At 58.3% G+C, this 15,126-nt stretch overlaps 2 protein-coding genes across 3 annotated transcripts in view; one reads left to right on the plus strand and one right to left on the minus strand.

The window, feature by feature from the left end:
* AP2A2 (adaptor related protein complex 2 subunit alpha 2) overlaps positions 1–10,364 on the minus strand; it is a 67,264-nt gene extending 56,900 nt beyond the window's left edge. Inside the window, exon 1 of one of the 2 annotated variants that reach the window (XM_040971134.1) lies at positions 10,248–10,364. In XM_040971134.1, the coding sequence (XP_040827068.1) occupies positions 10,248–10,314 (67 nt within the window). In that variant the 5' untranslated portion in view covers positions 10,315–10,364. The remainder of the gene's footprint in view (positions 1–10,247) is intronic. The other variant, XM_040971135.1, reaches the window with a different exon arrangement.
* A 4,187-nt stretch (positions 10,365–14,551) lies between these two features.
* The window catches only part of CHID1 (chitinase domain containing 1), a 29,561-nt gene continuing 28,986 nt past the window's right edge, over positions 14,552–15,126 (plus strand). The window contains exon 1 of the mRNA XM_040970733.1: positions 14,552–14,575. The gene's annotated coding sequence lies outside the window, so the exon portion shown is untranslated. The remainder of the gene's footprint in view (positions 14,576–15,126) is intronic.

The following is a 15,126-nucleotide window of genomic DNA, read 5'->3' on the forward strand; positions in this document are numbered from 1 at the left end:
GAGTCCCCCCCCGCCCCTCGGCCAGCAGGTGCCTAGTTAGGGTCCAACTGTGTCCTGCCTCCCGGGCTCCTGCAGGCGGCTGGGACCAGCCCATAGTACCTCCTGGAACCAGCCCAGGGCAGCTAGGGCATCATGGGGCAGTGGGCTAAGCAGCCACTTGGGAGAGCTGTCTCCCAGAGAGCAAGCAAGCCCCTTGTCCACATCAGTCCAGCTTCCTACTGATACACTTGGAGACCAGAGACGACAGCTCAAGTTCAGGAGTGCCTGCATCCCTGTGGGAGACCCAGTCGAGATGCCTGGCTCCTGGCTTCCGGCTTCCTGTCAGCCCAGCGCTGGCCACTGTGGCCTTTCAGGGAGTAACCAGCACATGAGCAATGGCCCTCTCTCTCACCGTGCAACTCTGACTTACAAATAAACAAATGAATAATACTGCTTCAAAGGAAAAACAAAACAAACAAACAAAAAGACTCCTGGGGTCCAAGCTCAGCACTGCACAACTTTACCTTGTCAGCCTGCAGCTCCGTGAGGGAGGGCGGCCGTGCCTAACAGGGACCTTGCTCAAGCATGGTGGGAGTCAGGCTCACGCGTTTCGGCCCACGCCCCCTAACAGGGACCTTGCTCAAGCATGGCGGCATTCAGGCTCACGCGTGTCGGCCCACACCCCCTAACAGGGACCTTGCTCAAGCATGGCGGCATTCAGGCTCACGCGTGTCGGCCCACACCCCCTAACAGGGACCTTGCTCAAGCATGGTGGGAGTCAGGCTCACGCATGTCAGCCCACGCCCCCTAACAGGGACCTTGCTCAAGCATGGCGGCATTCAGGCTCACGCGTGTCGGCCCACACCCCCTAACAGGGACCTTGCTCAAGCATGGTGGGAGTCAGGCTCACACGTGTTGGCCCACACCCGGCACAGTCCACGACAAACTACAATCTCTCCCTCTGCTGTAACTGAACTGGAGTTTTAGGGATTGCACAAGTCCCACCCAACCCAGGAACTCACCCACAAGGTCCTGACATGGACAGCTGCCAGCAGGGGGATGAGAACTGTGCCCACTGGTAGGAGCAGGTGTCCAGCCTCAGCAGAGCCCCAGAAAGCAGCCTGACCTGAGAGGAGGGTCTGTTAGGCCTCCCCTGGGGCCAGGCCTTATTCAAGAGCACAGGAACCCTGCCAGTGCCCCTCTTCCTGGAGCTGAGCACCCAGCGGAAAGACACAGGACACCTCCAGGTACCACAGAAGGGGCACAGGCAGACGCGAGGCAACGTCTCCTGACCACTGGCCCAAGGCCTCTCCCCTCCATCGCAGTCTCAATGGATGTCGCATAGACAGCAGCCCCAGCATGGGGCTCCCCACATCTGCATAACCCTGCGAGTGGACTGCCCAGCTTACCACTCACCCAACCCAGCACCACCACACCTGCCCGCCTGACCAGGAAGACTAAAACCAAGACCCAGTCCTACAAAGCTCACAAGGCTCTCGAGCCGGCCGCCCCACAGCCCGTGCACATGTGCAGACCCAAGTCAGTTCAGGTTTGGTCAAGTGTGGCGCTCATGCAAAGCCACCAGGAGAACTGAAGGGGCAGCAAGACTCCGCTTCTCCTCACAGTTCTACCACATGCTCTATGTCCTTCTGGGGAGCCTTTTGCATGAGCAAGAAGCTACAAGTTGAGATCAGCCTCCACAAGGCTATTCAGGGTGACAAAAGCCAACCACCAGCGCTGGTCAGCCCACTGCTCTGCCCGTTGCACCAGCATCACATACGGGCACCGGTTCACATTCCGGCAGCCCTGCTTCCCATCCAGCTCCCTGCTTGTGGCCTGGGAAAGCAGTGAAGGACGGCCCAAAGCCTTGGGACCCTGCACCCACGTGGGAGATCTGGGAGAGCTCCTGGCTCCTGGCTTCAGGCTGGACCAGCCATGGCGGCCATGCGGGGAATGGACCATCAGATGAAGACAGCACTCTCTCTCTCTTTTTCTATAACTCCTGATTTCCAGTAAAATGAATAAATCTTTGAAAAAGAAAGAAAAGCCAGTTAGAGGTCACAAGGCAGGAGCTTGGCCTGTCAAGATGTTGGAAAGGGGGACAAGTGGCATGGGAGCAAAGGTACCAAGAGGGTGGCCTGCACCCCACTGCAGCACGCCTGGCTACTGCTGGACACACCCCGGGGGCCAGCAGCTGACGGCACAAGTGCGTGGTCCCGCCCACCCAGGTGGGAGGCCCAAACGGCTCTCCAGCCCCTGGCTTCAGCACAGCCCAAACTTAGGGACTGAACCCGTGCACGGCATCCTCTGAGTTTTCTCTCCCTGCCATTTGAATAAAAACCAACAATTAAGGTTTGTTCCAGCCCCACACTGCACTCCTATGGCATCGGTGAGATGAGATCAAGGAGATTAGCTCAACACTGACAGGCAACTTGAGGAGGCCCAACGGAGCCCAGCTGCAAATGACACACCACCTCGTCACACTGACTCAGGTTATGACACCCAAAGCTATCTGGGCTGAAAATGCAGACAACTGTCCCCCAAAACACACTCAGGAGCACATGTCACACACAGGAGACGTGTCACACTCATAGGAGCACGTGTCACACTCAGGAGACGTGTCACACTCACAGGAGATGTGTCACACTCACAGGAGACGTGTCACTCACAGGAGACGTGTCACACTCACAGGAGACGTGTCACACTCATAGGAGCACGTGTCACACTCAGGAGACGTGTCACACTCACAGGAGCACGTGTCACACTCACAGGAGACGCGTCACTCACAGGAGACGTGTCACACACACAGGAGACATGTCACACACACAGGAGACGTGTCACACTCATAGGAGCACGTGTCACACTCAGGAGACGTGTCACACTCACAGGAGCACGTGTCACACTCAGGAGACGTGTCACACTCACAGGAGCACGTGTCACACTCAGGAGACGTGTCACACTCACAGGAGCACGTGTCACACTCACAGGAGTATATGTCACACTCACAGGAGACATGTCACACTCACAGGAGACGTGTCACACACAGGAGACGTGTCACACACAGGAGACGTGTCACATTCAGGAGCACATGTCACACAGAGGAGCACGTGTCACACTCACAGGAGACGTGTCATACACAGGAGACGGGTCACTCACAGGAGACGTGTCACACACAGGAGCACGTGTCACACTCACAGGAGACATGTCATACACAGGAGACGGGTCACTCACAGGAGACGTGTCACACACAGGAGACGTGTCACACTCAGGAGACGTGTCACACTCACAGGAGACGTGTCACACACAGGAGACGTGTCACACACAGGAGACATGTCACACTCACAGGAGACGTGTCACACACAGGAGACGTGTCACACACAGGAGACGTGTTACATTCAGGAGCACATGTCACACAGAGGAGCACGTGTCACACTCACAGGAGACGTGTCACACACAGGAGCACGCGTCACACTCACAGGAGCACGTGTCACACTCACAGGAGACGTGTCACACACAGGAGCACGCGTCACACTCACAGGAGCACGTGTCACACTCAGGAGACGTGTCACACACAGGAGACGTGTCACATTCAGGAGCACATGTCACACACAGGAGCACGTGTCACACTCACAGGAGCACGTGTCACACTCACAGGAGACGTGTCACTCACAGGAGCACGCGTCACACTCAGGAGACGTGTCACACTCACAGGAGACGTGTCACTCACAGGAGACGTGTCACACTCAGGAGACGTGTCACACTCAGGAGACGTGTCACTCACAGGAGACGTGTCACACTCAGGAGACGTGTCACACTCACACAGGAGACGTGTCACACAGGAGATGTATCACACTCAGGAGCACGTGTCACACACAGGAGCACGTGTCACACACAGGAGCACGTGTTACACACACAGGAGACGTGTCACACTCACAGGAGACGTGTCACACTCACAGGAGCACGTGTTACACACACAGGAGACGTGTCACACTCACAGGAGCACATGTCACACTCACAGGAGCACGTGTCACACAGAAGTATATGTCACACTCACAGGAGTATATGTCACACACAGGAGCACGTGTCACACACAGGAGCACGTGTCACACACAGAAGCACGTGTCACACTCAGGAGACGTGTCACTCACAGGAGACGTGTCACACTCAGGAGACGTGTCACACTCAGGAGACGTGTCACTCACAGGAGACGTGTCACACTTAGGAGACGTGTCACACTCACAGGAGACGTGTCACACAGGAGACGTATCACACTCAGGAGCACGTGTCACACACAGGAGCACGTGTCACACTCACAGGAGACGTGTCACACACAGGAGTATATGTCACACAGGAGCACGTGTCACACACAGGAGCACGTGTTACACACACAGGAGACGTGTCACACTCACAGGAGACGTGTCACACTCACAGGAGCACGTGTCACACTCACAGGAGTATATGTCACACTCACAGGAGACGTGTCACACTCAGGAGACGTGTCACACACAGGAGACGTGTCACACTCATAGGAGCATGTGTCACACTGATAGGAGCATGTGTCACACTCACAGGAGTATATGTCACACTCACAGGAGACGTGTCACTCACAGGAGACATGTCATACACAGAAGACGTGTCACACACAGGAGCACGCGTCACACTCACAGGAGACGTGTCACACTCACAGGAGATGTGTCACACACAGGAGACGTGTCACTCACAGGAGACGTGTCACACTCAGGAGACGTGTCACTCACAGGAGACGTGTCACACTCAGGAGACGTGTCACACTCACACAGGAGACGTGTCACACAGGAGATGTATCACACTCAGGAGCACGTGTCACACACAGGAGCACGTGTCACACTCACAGGAGACGTGTCACACACAGGAGTATATGTCACACAGGAGATGTGTCACACACAGGAGCACGTGTTACACACACAGGAGACGTGTCACACTCACAGGAGCACATGTCACACTCACAGGAGCACGTGTCACACAGAAGTATATGTCACACTCACAGGAGTATATGTCACACACAGGAGCACGTGTCACACACAGGAGCACGTGTCACACACAGAAGCACGTGTCACACTCAGGAGACGTGTCACTCACAGGAGACGTGTCACACTCAGGAGACGTGTCACACTCAGGAGACGTGTCACTCACAGGAGACGTGTCACACTTAGGAGACGTGTCACACTCACAGGAGACATGTCACACAGGAGACGTATCACACTCAGGAGCACGTGTCACACACAGGAGCACGTGTCACACTCACAGGAGACGTGTCACACACAGGAGTATATGTCACACAGGAGCACGTGTCACACACAGGAGCACGTGTTACACACACAGGAGACGTGTCACACTCACAGGAGACGTGTCACACTCATAGGAGCATGTGTCACACTGATAGGAGCATGTGTCACACTCACAGGAGTATATGTCACACTCACAGGAGACGTGTCACTCACAGGAGACATGTCATACACAGAAGACGTGTCACACACAGGAGCACGCGTCACACTCACAGGAGACGTGTCACACTCACAGGAGATGTGTCACACACAGGAGACGTGTCACTCACAGAAGACGTGTCACACACAGGAGCACGTGTCACACTCACAGGAGACGTGTCACACTCACGGGAGATGTGTCACACACAGGAGTATATGTCACACAGGAGTATATGACACACACAGGAGCACGTGTTACACACACAGGAGACGTGTCACACTCACAGGAGCACGTGTCACACTCACAGGAGCACGTGTCACACTCACAGGAGTATATGTCACACTCACAGGAGTATATGTCACACACAGGAGCACGCGTCACACTCACAGGAGACGTGTCACACTCACAGGAGATGTGTCACACACAGGAGACGTGTCACTCACAGAAGACGTGTCACACACAGGAGCACGTGTCACACTCACAGGAGACGTGTCACACTCACAGGAGATGTGTCACACACAGGAGTATATGTCACACAGGAGTATATGACACACACAGGAGCACGTGTTACACACACAGGAGACGTGTCACACTCACAGGAGCACGTGTCACACTCACAGGAGCACGTGTCACACTCACAGGAGTATATGTCACACTCACAGGAGTATATGTCACTCACAGGAGACGTGTCACACTCACAGGAGCACGTGTCACACTCACAGGAGCACGTGTCACACTCACAGGAGTATATGTCACACTCACAGGAGTATATGTCACACACAGGAGCACGTGTCACACTCACAGGAGACGTGTCACACTCACAGGAGATGTGTCACACACAGGAGTATATGTCACACAGGAGTATATGACACACACAGGAGCACGTGTTACACACACAGGAGACGTGTCACACTCACAGGAGCACGTGTCACACTCACAGGAGCACGTGTCACACTCACAGGAGTATATGTCACACTCACAGGAGTATATGTCACTCACAGGAGACGTGTCACACTCACAGGAGCACGTGTCACACTCACAGGAGCACGTGTCACACTCACAGGAGTATATGTCACACTCACAGGAGTATATGTCACACACAGGAGCACGTGTCACACTCACAGGAGACGTGTCACACTCACAGGAGATGTGTCACACACAGGAGTATATGTCACACAGGAGTATATGACACACACAGGAGCACGTGTTACACACACAGGAGACGTGTCACACTCACAGGAGCACGTGTCACACTCACAGGAGCACGTGTCACACAGGAGTATATGTCACTCACAGGAGACATGTCACACTCACAGGAGCACGTGTCACACTCACAGGAGCACGTGTCACACTCACAGGAGTATATGTCACACTCACAGGAGTATATGTCACACACAGGAGCACGTGTCACACTCACAGGAGACGTGTCACACTCACAGGAGACGTGTCACACTCACCGGAGCACGTGTCACTCACAGGAGACGTGTCACACTCACAGGAGACGTATCACACTCAGGAGACATGTCACACTCACGGGAGACGTGTCACACACAGGAGCACGTGTCACACACAGGAGCACGCGTCACACTCACAGGAGACGTGTCACACACAGGAGCACGTGTCACACTCACAGGAGCACGTGTCACACTCACAGGAGTATATGTCACACAGGAGTATATGACACACAGGAGACGTGTCACACCTATTGGTGCACATGTCACATGTCACACTCACGGGAGACGTGTCACACTCACAGGAGCACGTGTCACACTCACAGGAGTATATGTCACACAGGAGTATATGACACACAGGAGACGTGTCACACCTATTGGTGCACATGTCACATGTTACTCATTGGAGACGTGTCACACTCACAGGAGCACGTGTCACACACAGAGCAAGATCGCATGACACGATGGATTCTCAACTGGCCAGATTCTTGTACCATGATGAAAGTGCCCACAAGGACAGAGGCCCATGTGAACATACACCTGCCTGTCCCCTTCCCCACGGTCTCCTCTGCGTCCACCATCATTCCAGCATGAGGAATTATTTTAAAAATGGATGGAATCAAAAGCTACCATTTCCTGCCACTGTTGTCGAAAGCGAAGAAGAGGACAGGCATTTCCTGCAAGGGTTGGGACACCTGCTCCTCTCCCCTGGGGCCTGGGTTCCAGTCCAGTCCAGCACGGAGGGCTGAGCTGCACGCACTGACCCTCATCTACCTGGAGGCGGATCCTCTGGCCCAGCTCCAGCAGGTGCAAGCATGTGGGAGTGAACCATGGACAGAAGAGAACTCTCCCTCCTATCACAGTCTTCTAAACAAACGTTCAGAATTTCCAGAGCTCGGAAGGCTCTGCTTCTAACCACAGCCCTCACACCCCCAAGGCGAAGCGACTCAGGAAGGATCATGGCAACCTCATAGCATGCTAAGTCCATCAGCTACCTGAGCCATGGAGCGGCAAGTCTGAGTGGTCCCAGTCAAGGCTCCTTCCAACGCGGGAGGGGCTTGGGAGGAGTGAGGGGCCTGGGAGGAGTGAGGCCCCCAGCACTGCAGGTGAGCAGGTCCAGCGGTTCCTGCCCGCCTCCCCCTGGGGGACACCACAGACATCAGGTCCAAACTGGCCCTCCCCACCCCCACACTGTCAGTTAAACGGAGGATGCCTGCTCTCCCGTCACCCACCTTCACCCAGGGACACAAAACGCAGACTGAGTGGCAGGCCTAGGAGCAGCATTAGCCCAGCTCTGGGGCACACAGGAGTCAGGTTCGGATCAGCAGGCCCACGCGCTGTACAGGAGATGAGCCTCCCAGAACACCTCGCGCCCCAACCCCCAGCCTGCAAAACACTTTGGACAGAGCCAGCCCGGAAGCCCCCAGCAAGGCTTTCTTTGTTCAGCGGGGTACACACCACCCCCAGAAGGGGCAGGAGGAGCGAGGCAGATAGGGCCCCCACATCACGCATTGGATAACTGCGCCCCCCACAGGCCGGAGGGAGACTGGGAAACAACAGCCAATCAGACACATCTCCGAGAAAGGGGCCACAGTGCTGGCTGCCTGAGGTTCCTCCGGCCCGGTGCTCCCAGCCAGAGACAATGCTGCCCACCCATGGGGACAGCACTGGACCTCCACAGGCATCAGCCCCCTCCTGCAAGGCACACGACGGAAGGTCCCCTCAGCACTGGTGACCCACCCTGCAAACCTGTAACATACCGCATGCTGGAGGATGACCAGCTGCCCTCAGCACCCTGCCCGGTGCAGTCCTGGTCACAACACGGCCCCCAAAGGTGAGAGAAGGGGAGAAGCCTGCCTGCACGCAGGTGCCTCGGGAACCCGATTTTCTGCAGAGTCGGGCCGACTTGGGGGTTCTTCCAGGGACACCAAGGGGGCCCACCAGGCAGGCATTCACCCAGAGGCCACAGGGAACCACTGAGTGGACTCCAGCCCCACTAGCCGGAAAAGGAGGGGCATCCCCAGGGGAAATCACTTGTTTTCCTCAGTTCAGTAAGGAGGGTGGACTGTGGGGGCTCAGGTGCCCAGCCCAGGGCATCCACCCTGCAGCCAGCTCTCCACACCCGTCGGCCGGATCCCCGGGCCGTCCACCCTGCAGCTCGCTGTCTAGGCTGTCCCACCCTGCAGATGGCCCTGCTGCTGGCCGAAGAGGAAGCTGGAACTGGCCCTGCACCCTTGGCCGTCCACCCCACAGCCCGCTCTCCAAACCGTCCAGCCAGCAGCCCGCTCCCCGGACTGTCCACCTCACAGCCTGCTCCCTGGACCGTCCACCCAACAGGTGGCTCCCCAGGCCGTCCACTCCACAGCCCGTTCCCCATCCACCCTGCAGCCGGCTCACCACACCGTCCACCCTGCAGCCCATTCCCCAGGCCATCCACTGTACAGCCCACTCCCCATCCACCCCACAGCCTGTTCTCCATGCTGTCTACCCTGCAGCCCACTACCGGTCCACCCCACAGCCTGCTCCCTGGACCGTCCACCCCACTCTCCACACTGCCCACCCCACAACCTGCTCTCCATCCACCCAGTAATGTATTCCCAGGCCATCCACCCTACAGCTCACTCCCGGTCCACCCCGCAGCCTGCTCCCCAGGCGTGCACCCTACAGCCCACTCCACGCCGTCCACTCTGCAGCTGGCTCCCAGTCCACCCTGCAGCCCACTGTCCAGGCCAAGCCCGCTGGGTCCGTCTCCCTCTGCGAGGTGAGGCTTTTTCCCGCGCCAAGGGGACCAGCTGGGGGTGGGAGGCCGTGCCAGCCACCCGCCTGTGGAGCGACTCCCGGGGGGAGGGGCACGAGTCCCAGGGATCCCAATGGGTGAGCCGGCGCCCCCTCCCACAGCCACCATCCGCGCACTTTGGTTAAAAGCCGCCCAGCTGGAGGCAGATGACATCATGCTGGGGAGGGGCGCTTGGACCGCACAGCACTGCCGAGCCGCGCCCCGCACGCCCCGCGCCCCCACAGTTCCGCCCCGCCTGCAGCCTGCGCCCCGGGCCGCCGGCACCCCCTGCCCCGCACCCTGCGCCCATGGCCACCTGCGCCCCATACCCCACACACCACGCCCTGCACCCCGCGCCCCGTGCCACGCACCCCGGGCCCTGCACCCCGCGCCACGCACTCCGCGTCACGCACTCCAGGCCCTGCACCCTGCACCCCCTGCCCCGCACGGCGCACCCCGCGCCCCGCACCCCGGGCCCTGCACCCTGCACCCCGCATCCCGCGCCCCGGGCCCCCGGCCTCCCGAGCCCCCGACCTCCACACCCCGCGCCCCCGGCCGCCCGCGCCCCCGGCACTCACAGTTGCGGATGTCAGAGATGAAGACCGCCAGGCCCCGCATCCCGTCCCCCTTGGACACGGCCGGCATCTTGGGGCCCCGGGCGGAGGAGCCGTCCCCGCCGCCAAGCAGCAGCCGCCTCAGGCCCGAGCGCCGCGGGCCGGGCCGCCGCGCACGCGCACGCACACGCACGACGCCCGCGCGAGCGCGCACGGCGGCGCGAGCACGAGCACGTCGAGGGCGGCCGGGGCCGCCGTGGAGGTTGTGACCGCGGGTTCGCGTCCCCGCACCGGCAACCGCTGTGGGGCGGGCCGGGGTCCGATGCTGTTGCTGCTGCAGACAGCGAGCGCAAAGGGAGGTTTACGGGGAGACTCAGGACTGACCCTGGATGTGGGCTTGATGCCCTGCCTCTCCTCCTTTTTCCTAGCTGGACTCATAAATACATTAACCTGGACAATGACCGGCAGACATCAGACTGTGCGCGCCCAGCCCTGCCCCTGGTGAACCGGCCCCGGGAGGAAGTCAGGGCCAGGGGGCCAAGGGTCCAACCCTCAGCAGTTCCTGGCTCCAGTGAGGAAATCCTCCCCACAGCCCGGGAGATTGCAGGAGTAGCCGCCCTACACTCACACCCACACACCCACACACACACACCCAGCCCTGGCCCCCCTTGCCTCTGCTGCCAGCGAGGGGAGGGGCCCCCAGGGAGTCTGTTTGCAGAGCAGATGGCCCTGCTGCTGGGCCTGGAAGAGGAAGCTGGAACTGGCCCAGCCCCACCAGCTAGACCTTTGTCCCTGCCCCAACCCACTGGAACCTGCTGGGAGCAGGAAGGGACATGATCAGGCACCTCACAGCAACCCCAATGCCGGGGGGCGGGGGCAGCTGAGCCCACCAGCTTCCCGGACAGGCCCACAGAGGACTCCTTGGGGTCAGGGAGCTTCCTGGGGTCCCACACTGCCCTCTTGATGGAGGAGGGGGCCTGGGATGCTTCTCAGCCTGATCCCCCATCAGGCCTGCCACACCCCGACCTGGAAGGCAGGCAGCACCCCCCCCCCCATCGGATCTACCGTGCCCTGACCCAGAGGGCAGGCAGATCAGGACTGGATGGGGTGCAGTCAGTGGGCTCCCCAGGCCGGAGGACCAGCAGGCTGCCCCTGCTCACAGGACAGACTGGAGCTGGCATTGCTATCTCAGGGTCCGCATGGGTGACAGCACCATCACCCTCCAGGATGCCCAGGCCTTCCTGAGGCTCCTGGCCACCCCAGCCTCAATCCGGGTCCACACGGGCACCCCTTGCCTCAGTTACACTGGGAAATAGCTTTGCTTTTGAGGTTGCCTGACCTGGACGTTGGTCCCACATCACTCACCCGCTGCTGGCCATGGTAAGAGAGGGGCTGAGGTTTCCCACATGCCCACAGGTACTTGAGGGCCATGAGTGGGTACCTAGGGAGAGGGCTGTGCCACAGGCGCACCCTTCCTTGCCGGACAGGAATTGGCTCAGGCCTCCTGTGCGGCCCCATGGTCACAGGACAGCCGCGATGGCCCTGCTGGACAGCTGGCTTGGCAGCCTGGCCTGGGGGTAGCCCTGAGCCCCTGGCCTTGGTCGGAGCAGGGTTGTGGCTGTCCTTGGGCCCAGTGACCAGGAGTTACAGAGAAAGCTAGGAGTGCCCCCACCACAGACCATGCACAGGCCTTGAGGAATATTCCAGAATGCTGGTGGAATGATGGGTACGCGCTTCAAACACTGCTGGGGGGGAGGGACCACAAGACCCCATCCTCCCCCCCCCCCCGAGTTGGGGAGAAGCCACAATTGCAGGTCTCATTTCCCGCAGCCGCGAGCTGCACACAGCTGCCTTCCGACAATTGCGAAACGTACAGGAAGATGACCTCCCCAATGTCTTATGGGAAAGCAGTGAGGGGGAGGGGATTCCACAGAACTAGAACGGGGTCAGTGGGGTGAGCTGGGAACCCACCCTGATTTCCCAAGAGCCCCCAGCCAGCCCCTGGAGACCCAAGGACATCAAGTCCCCAGCCAGAGCTCACACTTGGGATGGGGAAGGACCAGTGGAAGCGGGCTTTCTGTGGGCCAAGCCTGTGGGACATAAGCAGCAGGTGCTGGGAGAAGGGCCCAGGCAGCAGCCCCTGCCCACAGGCACCCAGGGGGTGCAGGGTGCTGTCTTGCAGCTGGGTGTCTCAGGGAAGCTTGGTACCATGAGGTAGCAAACGGGCACACAGCAGCTTCAGGCCTGAGCCCACCCAGTCATCCCTCAAGGCCTCCTTCCAGCAGGCCCACGGTCTTCCTGGGCTCTTGGGTGGGTCTGGTGGCCCTGCAGCATCCACAGAGAAGGCCAGCTGGAGTCCCCTGGACCCATTGAAGATGCCAGGCCGCCTGGCAGGGAGCAGGGCTCAGCAGTTAAGTGCTTACCCGTTTGTTCACTGCCCATCGGCACCCAGCTCCACCTCCAATTCCAGCGGCCTGCTCAGCTGCTGCCTGCGACACCTGACCCTGTCTGACCTGGGAGATGCGGAGTAGGGGAGACACAGGGAGACATCCAGGTTCTTGGATTCAGTCTGGCACAGCGCTAGCTGTTGTGGCCATTTGGGGAGTGAACCAGTGGATAGAAGACCTCTCTCTCTCCTGCTGTTTCTGATGGAGCTCCTGGCTTCAGATGGCAATAGCTCAGTTGTTGCAGCCATTGAGGAGTGAACCAGTGGATGGAAGATCTTTGTCTCTCTATCAAACAATTCAATAGACATTTTTTTATTTATTTTTATTGGAAAATCAGATGTACAGAGAGAAGGAGAGACAGAGAGGAAGATCTTCCGTCCGATGGCTCACTCCCCAAGTGACTGCAACGGCTGGAGCTGTTGGGGTCCGTGCAGTGGATGTGGGGGACACGAAGGTGTGATGAGTATTGTTCCATTGCAGGCGGAGCCACAAGGAACTTCCCGCTGTGTGGCAGGGCCCTACAGTGGTCTCTAAAACCACCTGAATGCAGCTCCACCTTCCTTGGCATGGACACTGGACCACCCTGCAGAAGAACTCTAATCCATCCAGGAATTGTTTGCTGCTGTGAGGCTGGCCTTTTACTCAATGTGAGCTTGGAGGTTCATGTCAATAATAACGTCTTGCAAAAAGGGCCTTGTATTATTCCTACTGTCTTGGCTGTCCCCATTGACCTTATGCTAATCAAAGGACTTATATTTAGGCTTTCATTCTTTCCTTGAGCTTTAGGTTGTCCTTTTCTTTATGACCTAAGATTGAGTTGTACAATAAGAATTGTAGCAGGAATTTCTATTGTTTTTAGGTAAAACAAATGGCAGAATTATCCTTAGAAACACCCACTTGACCATGATGGAAAAAGTCTGAGCCAGAGTTTGACTGGTGCTGTATAAATAAAGCAGACAGCTTTCCCGTATTGTTCATGATGATCACAAAATCATAGTGGTCCATTTCTTTCCTCTTTACGCCTCATCCACGCACCCTTCTCGAGTTCTGAACTCCACTGGAGCTGGACTCCGGCATGGAGCTGAGCCAGTCCGAAGCCAGGAGCCAGCTCTTCCGGGTCTCCCACGTGGGGGTGCAGGGTCCCAAGGCTTTGGGCTATCCTGGACTGCTTTCCCAGGCCACAGGCAAGGAGCTGGATGGGAAGTGGGGCTGCCAGGATTAGAACCGGCGTCTGTATGGGATCTCTGGGCTTTAAGCATAGTGAATTAAATGATAAGCTTTTTATCTTCCACTGTGGGACATTCTTAATGCCACCATGCTATGACGGTGAAGGTCGCCTTGTCCCCTCCCTCTGGAACTCTCTGGATGGACGCTGGCCCATCTGTTCTGATGTGCAGGCAGTGGAAAGCGGGAACAGAGGAAAGCTGGGAACTACCTTACTCCCGGGAGGCTGCCTGAGACTGCCCACCGTGACCTGGGCAGGTCTGGCCGCAAGGAGGGCTGGGAAAGCATGTCCAGCTTGTACTGTTGTGCCCCTCAAGCCTGGGCAGTTGTGGAGAGGAAGTAGAGGGAACAGCAGTCAGCAAAAGTGCATCCCGCACACGCAGGGATGTGGGCAGGACGCCCAGGCAGGGAGTACACAGGGACCACCGCATCACCCCACGGTGGACATGCTCGCCCGCCTGGCCCCGGTGGGCAGGACGCCTAGCACTGTGTAAGGCCGGCTCCCCTCCCGCCCATAACCCCCGAGCCTGACTTTAGGGTTCCTGCCACTCAGAAAAAAGACTACATTTCCCAGACCCCTTTGCAGCTCAGCACCGGCAGGTGGCAACACAGCAGGGAGGGAAGTGTTAGAATCAGGTTTCCTCCCAACGCTGGCTGGAGTCCTCTCCCTGGCTGTCAGAGGTGGGTGTCCTGCTACATATGTGTCCTCTTCCGCTGTGGTGACCCCACGGTCACCAGTCCCCCCAGGGTCAGGGCTCCTACGGCCTTATCTGAACTTAACACGTGGCACAGCTCTAGCCGGGAGCCAGATCACAGTTTGGGGTACTGGGTTGAGAGGAGTAACACAGGAGTTTGGTTTTTTGCAAAAGTGTTTGGAAAGCAGGAACAGAGACAGGGACAGACTTTCTGTCTGCTGATTCATCCCCAAATCGCTCAGAGTGGCCAGAGCTGGGTAGCTGTGGGCCCTGAGGCCAGACAGGCCAGGCCGGCAGGCGACTCCTGTCCTATGGCAGCGGGTGGCAGCTGCCTGCTCCCAGGCAGGGTCACCCCACAGAGGAAGCAGCTGTGACTCTGAAAGCTGTCCTGGAGCAGGCTGGAGGACCTGAGAGGCGACCACCAGCCTCTCTCGCTAGCTCAGTGTCACACTCCAGACAGCACAAGAAGATTTTCACTTTGTGGCAGGTCCCAGAAGCCCGAGGCTGACTGGCTGCAGGGCCAGTCCCTCATGGAGG

Source organism: Ochotona curzoniae, unplaced genomic scaffold, assembly GCF_017591425.1.
Source record: "Ochotona curzoniae isolate NIBS_2020 unplaced genomic scaffold, NIBS_Ocur_1.0 scaffold_4937, whole genome shotgun sequence".
NCBI lineage: Eukaryota > Metazoa > Chordata > Mammalia > Lagomorpha > Ochotonidae > Ochotona > Ochotona curzoniae.